Source organism: Raphanus sativus, chromosome 9 (assembly GCF_000801105.2).
Source record: "Raphanus sativus cultivar WK10039 chromosome 9, ASM80110v3, whole genome shotgun sequence".
Taxonomy (NCBI): Eukaryota; Viridiplantae; Streptophyta; class Magnoliopsida; order Brassicales; family Brassicaceae; genus Raphanus; species Raphanus sativus.
In genome coordinates, this window is record NC_079519.1 from 4,297,650 (window position 1) to 4,308,765 (window position 11,116).

The following is an 11,116-nucleotide window of genomic DNA, read 5'->3' on the forward strand; positions in this document are numbered from 1 at the left end:
CCTCTGTTATCTCCATTTCTCTAGATAATGAAGATTTTATAATGCTAATTCCACTAATCTAGGTAGTATATAAAATTTTAGTAAACTAAATTTTTAAAAATTAGAATGATTCCTATATATTATGAAAGATAGTTTAGAATACATTAATTCAAATGTAGCATGTGGTTTGAAAATTTTAAACTAAAGTGAGGAGTATAAACTTCAGTATATAAAGCATTTACCGAAAACTCATTGTTTTAGAATGGGTTAACCCATGGATTTTGAAAAATATTCAAAGATATGAAAATCTGGTTTAGTGTATGGTTTCATGGAGCACTAACAAAAGATGAGGGTCAACGAATTTAGAACCTTGGTTGTCTCCATTTATCTAGATAATGAATATTTTATAATGTTAAATCCACTAATCTAGGCATTATATGAAATTTTAGTAAACTAAATTTTTAAAAATTGGAATGATTCCTATATACCATGAAATATAGTTTAGAATACATTAATTCAAATGTAGAATGTGGTTTGAAATTTTTAAACTTAAGTGAAGAGTATAAACTTCAGTATATAAAGCCTGTACCGAAAACTCATTATTTTATAAGGGGTTAAACCACGGATTTTAAATAAATTTCAAAAAAATGAAAATCTGAGTTTAGTGTATAGTTTCATCGAGCACTGACATAAGATGATGATCGAAGAGTTTAGAACCTTTGTAGTCTCCCTTTCTCTAGATAATGAATTTTTTTATAATGCTAATTCCATTGATCTAAGCAGTTTATGAAATTTTAGTAAACTAAGTATTAAAAAATTAGAATGATTCCTATATATCATGAAAGATAGTTTAGAATACATTAATTCAAATGTAGAATGTGGTTTGAAAATTTTAAACTAATGTGAAGAGTATAAACTTCAGTATATAGCGCATTTACCGAAAACTCAATATTTTTGAAGGGGTTAACCAACGGATTTTGATTTTTTTGTAAAAATATGAAAACCTGGTTTTAGTATATAGTTTCATCGAGCACTATCAAAAGAGGATGGTCAAAGAGTTTAGAACCTCGGTTGTCTCCATTTCTCTAAATAATGAAGATTTTATAATGCTAATTCCACTAATCTAGGTAGTATATGAAATTTTAGCAAACTAAATTTATAAAAATTAGAATGATTCTATATACCATGAAAGATAGTTTAGAATACATTAATTCAAATGTAGAAATGAGTTTTGAAAATTTTAAACTAAAGTGAAGAGTATAAACTTCAGTATATAAAACATTTGCCGAAAACTTATTATTTTAGAAGGGGGTTAAACCACTGATTTTGGAAAAAATTTCAAAAATATGAAAATCTGGTTTTAGTGTATGGTTTCATCGAGCACTAACAAAAGATGATGGTCAAAGAGTTTAGAACCTTGGTTGTCTCCATTTCTCTAGATAATGAAGATTTTATAATGCTAATTCCACTAATCTAGGCATTATATGAAATTTTAGTAAACTAAATTTTTAAATATTAGAATGATTCCTATATACCATGAAATATAGTTTATAATACATTAATTTAAACTTAGAATGTGGTTTGAAATTTTAAAACTTAAGTGAAGAGTATAAACTTCAGTATATAAAACATTTACCGAAAACTCATTATTTTAGAAGAGGTCCCCACGGATTTTTAAAAAAATTCAAAAATATGAAAATCTGAGTTTAGTGTATAGTTTCATTGAGCACTGACATAAGATGATGTTCAAAGAGTTTATAATCTTTGTAGTCTCTGTTTCTCTAGATAATGAATATTTTATAATGCTAATTTCATTTATCTAAGCAGTATATGAAATTTTAGTAAACAAAGTATTAAAAAGTTAGAATGATTCCTATATATCATGAAATATAGTTTAGAATACATTAATTCTAATGTAGAATGTGGTTTGAAAATTTTAAACTAAAGTGAAAAGTATAAACTTCAGTATATGGCGCATTTACCGAAAACTCAAAATTTTTGAAGTGGTTAACCAACGGATTTTGAATTTTTTTAAAAAAATATGAAAACCTGGTTTTATTGTATAGTTTCATCGAGCAGTATCAAAAGATGATATTCAAAGAGTTTAGAAGCTCGGTTGTCTCCATTTCTCTAGATAATGAAGATTTTATAATGCTAATTCCACTAATCTAGGCAGTGTATGAAATTTTAGTAAACTAAATTTTTAAAAATTAGAATGATTCCTATATATCATTAAAGATAGTTTAGAATACATTAAATCAAATGTAGAAATGAGTTTTGAAAATATTAAACTAAAGTGAAAGGTATAAACTTCAGTATATAAAGCATTTGCCGAAAACTCATTATTTTAGAAGGGGTTAACCCACGGATTTAAAAAAAAAAATATGAAAACCTGGTTTTAGTGTATAGTTTCATCGAGCACTAACAAAAGACGATAGTTAAAGAGTTTAGAACCTCTGTTATCTCCATTTCTCTACATAATGAAGATTTTATAATGCTAATTCCACTAATCTAGGCAGTATATGAAATTTCAGTAAAGTAAATTTTAAAAAATTAGAATGATTCCTATATACCATGAAAGATAGTTTAGAATACATTAATTCAAATTTAGAATATGGTTTGAATTTTTAAACTAAAGTAAAGAGTATAAACTTCAGTATATAAAGCATTTACCGAAAATTCATTATTTTAGAAGGGGTTAACCCATGGATTTTGAAAAAAATTCAAAAATATGAAAATCTAGTTTTAGTGTATGGTTTCATCGAGCACTAACAAAAGATGATGGTCAAAGAGTTTCGAACCTCGGTTGTCTCCATTTCTCTAGATAATGAAGATTTTATAATGCTAATTTCATTAATCAAAGCAGTATATGAAATATTAGTAAACAAAATTTAAAAAAATTAGAATGATTCCTATATACCATGAAAGATAGTTTAGAATACATTAATTCAAATGTAGAATGTGGTTTGAAATTTTCAAACTAAAGTGAAGAGTATAAACTTCAGTATATAGAGCATTTACCGAAAACTCAATATTTTTGAAGGGGTTAACCCACGGATTTTGATTTTTTTTAAAAAGATGAAAATCTGGTTTTAGTGTATAGTTTCATCGAGCACTAAGAAAATATGATGGTTAAAGAGTTTAGAACCTTTGTTATCTCCATTTCTCTAGATAATGAAGATTTTATAATGATAATTCCACTAATTTAGGCAGTATATTAAATTTTAGTAAAATAAATTTTTAAAAATTAGAATGATTCTTAAATACCATGAAAGATAGTTCAGAATAAATTAATTCAAATCTAAAATGTGGTTTGGAACTTTTAAACTGAAGTGAAGAGTATAAATTTAAGTATATAATGTGGTTTGGAACTTTTAAACTGAAGTGAAGAGTATAAATTTAAGTATATAGAGGATTTACCGAAAACTCATTATTTAGAAGAGGTTAACCAATGGATTTTGGAAAATTTTCAAAATATGAAAATCTTGTTTTAGTGTATAGTTTCATCGACCAGTAACATAAGATGATGTTCAAAGAGTTTAGAACCTTGTTTATCTCCATTTCTCTAGATAATGAAGATTTTATAATGTTAATTCTACTAATCTAGGCAGTATATGAAATTTTAGTAAATTAAATTTTTAAAAATTAGAATGATTCCTATATATCATGAAAGATAGTTTAGAATAAATTAATTCGAATGTAAAATGAGGTTTGAAAATTTTAAACTAAAGTGAAGAGTATAAACTTCAGTATATAGAGCATTTACCGAAAACTCAATATTTTTGAAGGGGTTAACCACAGATTTTGAAAAAATTTCAAAAATATGAAAACCTCTTTTTAGTGTATAGTTTCATCGAGCACTAAGAAAATATAATGGTTAAAGAGTTTAGAACCTCTGTTATCTCCATTTCTCTACATAATGAAGATTTTATAATGTTAATTCCACTAATCTAGGCAGTATATGAAATTTTAGTAAACTAAATTTTAAAAAATTAGAATGATTGATATATACCATGAAAGATAGTTTAGAATATATTAATTCAAATGTAGAATGTGGTTTGAAATTTTTAAACTAAAGTGAAGAGTATAAACTTCAGTATATAAAGCATTTACCGAAAAGTCAATATTTTTGAAGGGGTTAACCCTCAGATTTTGAAAAATTTTCAAAAATATGAAAACCTGGTTTTAGTGTATAGTTTCATCGGTCACTAACAAAAGATGATGTTCAAAGAGTTTAGAACCTCGGTTGTCACCATTTCTCTAGATAATGAAGATTTTATAATGCTAATTCCACTAATCTAGCCAGTATATGAAATTTTAGTAAACTAAATTTTTAAAAATTAGAATGATTCCTATATATCCTGAAAGACAGTTTAAAATACATTAATTCAAATGTAGAATGAGATTTGAAACTTTTAAACTAAAGTGAAGAGTATAAACTTCAGTATATAAAGCATTTGCCGAAAACTCGTTATTTTAGAAGGGCTTAACCCACGGATTTTGAAAAAATTTCAAAAATATGAAAATCTGATTTTAGTGTATGGTTTCATCGAGCACTAACAAAATATGATGGTCAAAGAGTTTAGAACCTCGGTTGTCTCCATTTCTCTAGATAATGAAGATTTTATAATGCTAATTCCATTAATCTATGCAGTATATGAAATTTTAGAAAACTAAATTTTTAAAAAATAGAATTATTCATATATACCATGAAAGACAGTTTAAAATACATTAATTCAAATGTAGAATGAGATTTGAAATTTTTAAACTAAAGTGAAGAGTATAAATTTCAGTATATAGAGCATTTACCGAAAATTCATTATTTTAGAAGGGGTTAACCCACGGATTTTGAAATAATTTCAAAATATGAAAATCTAATTTTAGTGTATAGTTTCATCGAGCACTGACATAAGATGATAGTCAAATAGTTTAGAACCTTTGTAGTCTCTGCTTCTCTAGATAATGAATATTTTATAATGCTAATTTCACTAATCTAGGCAGTATATGAAATTTTAGTAAACTAAATATTAAAAAATTAAAACTATTCCTATATACCATTAAAGATAGTTTAGAATACATTAATTCAAATGTAGAATGTGGTTTAAAAATTTTAATCTAAAGTGAAGAGTATAAATTTTAGTATATAGAGCATTTACCGAAAACTCAATATTTTTAAAGGGGTTAACCCACGGATTTTGAAAATGGATATTACTTGTGAAGAATAAAATGGATATTACTTGTGAAGAAGCAGATTTGTCATGGACCAAATCCTTTACGGTGAACTTTTGTTTATGTATTTATTAGAGTGTTTTAATCGACGAAGATAAGAAAGTGGCCTTGTGTGATTCACCTCATGGGGAAGTTGCATTCACTGTTGGAGAGGAAGATGAATATTACTCGGAGATCCCTTTTAAAAAAGCGCGTTCTAGACATGAACATATTTTCAACTATGTTCCGAGTTTGGTTCGGTTCCCCCAGCAAAGTATTGAGTCAGATGGTTTTGGCAAATATCATCGTGGAAGAGAGTCGGTTCATAGAAGACGACTTAGTAATGGAACGTGGGTTCGTGACGACCTGTATCTACAAGGTATTGATGATGACATGATCTACGAAGAAGATGACGAATGGGACTGACGGGAGATAAGAGTGCACTGATTTTAGCAGTCGTCGGTGGAAGCCGGGTTCGTGGGAGGAAGACGAGGTGTGTTACCTTGTAATGCAAGGTGATCTTTCCTCAGCCGTTAAATATTTTTTTCCTATCTGGTGGAAAGCCTGTTGTGTTTCATTATATTTTTATTGTATAATCATCACAGTTTTCTGCTACGCCTTTTTAGAATTTTATAATCAAAAAGGAACTCTTTGGGACTCTTATCTTCTTGAATGCTGCTCACCTTTTAGCTTATTATAAAGACTTAATTGGTTTTAGTTCAGCCTAGCACTAGCTAGAACGTGTTTGTTTGCCACTTGGTCAACGTTCTTCCTCCATCTATAGAGTTTGAAGATGCCGATATATATAGACATAATTTAGAACATGCCGATATTAGCCTAAATGATTATAATAATTTAGAACATGCCGATATATATATAGTTTTTCACGGTGATGGTTTGTTGTTATAATTTTAGCACCTAGTGTTTGTATCCCTCTGGAGTTTGCAACTGATTGTTGTTGCTATGTTACTGCAGGTTCATCGGTAATATTACCATTGTTGGTATGCAAGTATGCCAATGAGGCTTATGGGTTTGAATCAGAAGGCATTCCCACTTAGACGCCAAGAATCGCTCATGTCATCATAGCGTTATTGCTTTTTTTCTGGTCTACTACAAGCCAGAGAGCCTCAACCTTTTTTTCCCCTTATCTCGATCTACTACTACTATAACCAAGTACCTTGGTTCATATGTCTTATCAAATACAGATGGTTCAAGAAGATCGAGGAAAGTTAAAAGGAGGACGATTGGATATTCTTCTTCTTCTCAGTAAATATGATGTGAATTCAATCAAAACATATGGCATTAGCACACACCCACGCATAAACCCTTTTGTGACCTGTGAGATCTTTTTATTATAGAACATACATGGGGTTTGCTTAAAAGTTAAAACCGAAGGTTTACAATTCAAATTTGAACCTTTGATTTTTGTTTTTGTTTTTGTTATAGTTTTTCTATTTTTCCCATTGGTTGGTTTCAACAATTTGAAAAAAAAATAGAGAAAGTTATCAAACACATGGTTAGTCAATTTGTTTGAAGAAATATTAGTATACTACTGAAGAGGTGGAGTAATAACATTGATGGCCACATATAGAGACAACGTTTTATGTTCATCTTTCCACAATCAATCACTCCGCTGGTGGATGAGATGTCAACTTGAAACTGCCCTATGTCCCTCTCAATTAACTATTTTATACATTTTATAACTTAGAGAGTCAATCACCAATTTAATCTAAACTATATAACAACAGCATATAGTCTCTTAACTTTAAAATCTTTCAACTTCCGCATTTATGTTAACTGCAATCCGTTTTGAAAATCACAAATAGAGGATACGTGAAAACACCTATAAAATATAAAATTACAATCTGACCCATTGAGAAAATAATCGTTTCAAATTTATCTACAAGAGATTAAAATTAATTTCTTACCAAAATAAAACAAACTCAACCCATATGAAAAGATCGCCATAATTACATATTTTTTGAATAAACCCAAATATTCCTCTGCAAATTATAAGAGAAAAAAAAAAGAGGAGAAACTTGTTGTAGCAGTTGAACTAGAAAAAAAAAGAGACAGAGCAACGAATCCAACATCACAAACACAACAAAACACAATCTGTGTGTTGCTATCTCATTGGTCTTCTTCTTCTTCAATCTTCTATTCTTTAGCTTCTTGATCCCAAAAAATGGCTGTCTCTTCCCAAGAGTTTAGCTTTCCGTTGCTCGCTTCCCAAGACTCTTCCCACTTTGCCGGCGGCATCGATTCACCTCCACTGTGGAAACACTCGCCGGATAAATCCCGCCGGGGAGATCACGACAGAGGTTTGGAGAAGGAAGTTGGTAACGATCAGACGAAGAGCTTCTCTTACGTGGAGAGGAAAAGTCTTTGGAGCGATAAAAAAGAGGAGAAAATGGATATGTTGTGGGAAGTTCTCAACGAGGAGCTTCCGCAGAGAAGCCAGAGCCTTAGGATCGATCCCGGCGGAGGTGTCGGTGAGAAGAAAACGTCTTTGTTTCCCGACGACAGCTCCGCCGTGGTGGCCGTGGAGCGCGGGATGAAGTTAACGAAGAAGAAGATGAGTCCTAACGTGTTGGTGTTGATTAGGGTTTTGAAGAAGCTTCTTGTTATGCGGAGTTCATCTCGGAGATCGCCGGTGAAAACTCATCCACGGTGAGGAGAGGGGGGGGTTGTTAGAATTCACAAGTTTCGGGGCTTTTATGGAGAAAGAAGAAATAATTTGTGTTTAAAACAAAGTTACATTTGTCGTGTGGCTGGTTCTCAACAATTAACTTTAGGTCCCTGAGTTTGAAGAACATATTTGGATTTTGAAGAGTCTTTTTTGTTTGTTTGTTTCTTGTCTTTTTTCTCTTGCTTTCTGCGTGGGGTTTGGTCTGAATATGTATGAATTTTATAAGGTGAAAAGTGTAAAAGGGTTAGAATAAGAGGGTTCTCCTGGGTATTTTTATGTTTCAAACAAAGGAAAGTTAAAAGGTTTTTTTTTTTTTGGTAAAATGTTAAATAAAGTTAAAAGGTTTCCAAGGAAAGTATTGTTATTTTATCATTTTACCGCCAGAAAACTTTCAACTTATTCTATTTGAAACATTCCATTAGGTGTTGATTTGATATTTGCCTTTTTATGATAGATTTGATATCACTAATAAATGTGTGATCGTACTGATAGATATAGTACTTGTAAATTCTCTAATCAATAGAAAGATGTATATATGGTATAGCGCATATTCGTAAAACGATTTTATAAGTGATAATTATATTTGTATTACGAGGATTCATGTATGATTGAATCGCCTTAGATCACTATATTAAACTCTTATTTGGCGGTCTTTTTTGCAAAAAAAAAATCTATTTAGTCTTTTTCTATTAATTTGCACAATTCAATTTTTTAAAATCCATTTATTTGGTGTTAAAATATTAATGAATCATGTTTATGTAGTTAAACAAGAGACAATGTAAGCTGTCCTACATGGTACAACGTTATTCACCACATCAATTATCTTTATTCGGTAACTGTTTATGTTATTCAAAGGAACCTAAACCTTTTTGTTGACATTCTATACTTTATTATACATGCAAAATTAAAGTACAGAGACAGATTCAAAACCTTTTTATACTCTTAAGATGCCCATGAATTTGTTTTTTTTGGTTAGAAATGACTGTGAAATAAAACTCAAAAATTGAGCTTTTGACCCAGAAAAAGAACTAGAATTAAGATTGCAAGAAAATTATTAAAACCAAAAAAAATACTTGAAAGATAATACAAAGAAGAAGACTTTGCAACCATTTCTACAAGTCAAGAAATAGACCCGGACCACCTACTAGTCTACTGCTAATCCATTGACCGACCACTCTAATCCCCACCGACCCGAATCTTCAAACCAGGTCACGGATTCAGTTTCGGGTTCAGTCCTCCGACTGTTCAGAAATTTAAAAAAAAAAATCCCATATTTGCCTGATAATCACTAGTGGGTCCATAGAAAAATCGTAGCTTTTTGCTGTCTGCTTTTCTTTTCACTCTCTGCTGCGACGCCTCTTCTCGTGTTCGTAGGGCTCTCTCTCTCGTTTGATTCCATCGTTACTAAAAACATAGTTGGTACTTGGAGGTAGCTGCTCTAGCAGCACTTTCAAATGTAAGTACTTGGAAGATGTGAGAGACGCTTTGGTACGCGAAAGAGAGAGACTTTTTAAGCTGGTTGAAAGAGGTTCCTTTTCTTGAATCCTTACACGAGCCATTCGAACTTCGTTCTAGTGAAACATCTTTTGTAGCATTGTGATTTGATAATGAGCCTAAGCAAGGCCCAACTATTGAACTTATGATGGAGCCCATTGAAGCTGAGACATTTTTTTATATGCGACTAAACGACTAGGAGTTGGTTAATTCTGGTCTAGTCGGAATCAAATTCAAACAGTTTGTTTCTGTTAGAGGTGTAAACTCTTGTAGCCTCTCTTAAATCCATAATTCATTTATTGCCCTATTCGGCATACGCACGTACTTCTCTGTTAAGCGACAAACAAGTTAGAAAGATGTTGATAATGAATTATATACCGTTTGTTTCCCGTCTTCGCTTTCTAAAAACATAGTTCTAACATTTTTTATTATTTGAATTTATCAAAATTTCACATTTTAAATTTTATCTGGCTATAAATAGTTGATTAAGAATATAACCTAAAAACATAACGTAATTATATTCCCTCCGTTTTAAAATAATCGATATTTTAGAAAAAATGTTTGTCATGTGGAAGAGTTGTTAAAACATTTTAAAAAAACACTTTTACATTTTCAATGTATTTTTATTAGGCAATAATGATAATTTATAAATTTTGAAGAAATTAATTGTATTATTGAATTTTGATTGACTAAAAATTATAATAAATAGTTTATCACAAAACAATGAATCAAAATTTCAAATATTTAATATGTGTGAAAATTCTATAACACATCTTTTTAAAACGAAAGGGTCTAACATTAATAAAATTTAGTGTTTCATATTTATACCAAGTTTAGTTTTTTCGGCTAGAATTCATTCAATTAATTATTCTGTAATTTACTATACAAGCATTCTGAGATTTGTTTTCTTACACCTACTTATTAAGTAAGTATTTTGTAAAATAAAAGAAAACGTTTGTCCCTTGTTTAACCAATGCTATCAAACCAACTGTTAATATTACAATAAGAAAAAGTTCACTAATTTTATTAAAAAATTTACAAACTTTAAATAATTAAGCTGTAAAGGGACCTAAAGGAAAGACAAAAAAACTAAAATAAAAGAATGTAGGAATAAGTATGAAATAAGCAATAGGATCGAAGAGACAACTTGGGGGGTGTGGGCCGACATGCCATCATCAGAGCCTCTCTTGCTCCATTCTTACCTCTAGAAGTGTTTGCTTCTCTCATCATTACATTTTTTGGATAAAAGTTGGATAAATTTTGAAATTCACTCATCCATTTATGAGATATTTAAAATAGTTGGTTTTGGCTATTAAACTATACTATAATTTTAAATCAAATGTTGAGGTATAAATATCACATCGACATTATACTTTATCCTTCTGTTTTGATTCATAAAATGTTTAAAAATCGTTTTTAGGTAGCCAAGTTATTATTAAACTTATCTCAAACGATAAACAAAAATAAACAAAATCAGAACTTGTACGGTACTGGCAAAACGGATACAAACGAATAAAGATAAAGAAAAAGGAAGGATTTTGGAATGTCTTATTTGGTTTTATGTTGTCGTTAATTTTACTCATAACATGATACATAACAAATGATAAAATAATAACGAGAAACGTTTTGAAATTTTCCAAAAGTAGAATTCTTTAAATAATTAAAGTTATATAATGAGAATAGTTACTATTATAAATAGTGTAGAACTATTATTTGATGTATTGTAATAGAGACGCAATCTCAGCA

General features: G+C 29.9%; 1 protein-coding gene across 1 annotated transcript; it reads left to right on the plus strand.

Annotated features, from left to right (window-relative positions):
- The first annotated feature begins 7,064 nt into the window (after positions 1–7,064).
- Positions 7,065–8,513, plus strand: LOC130499680 (uncharacterized). The gene has a single exon (XM_056994003.1). The coding sequence runs from the start codon at positions 7,373–7,375 to the stop codon at positions 7,859–7,861; it is 489 nt and encodes a 162-aa protein (XP_056849983.1). The 5' UTR covers positions 7,065–7,372; the 3' UTR covers positions 7,862–8,513.
- The last annotated feature ends 2,603 nt before the right edge of the window (positions 8,514–11,116 follow it).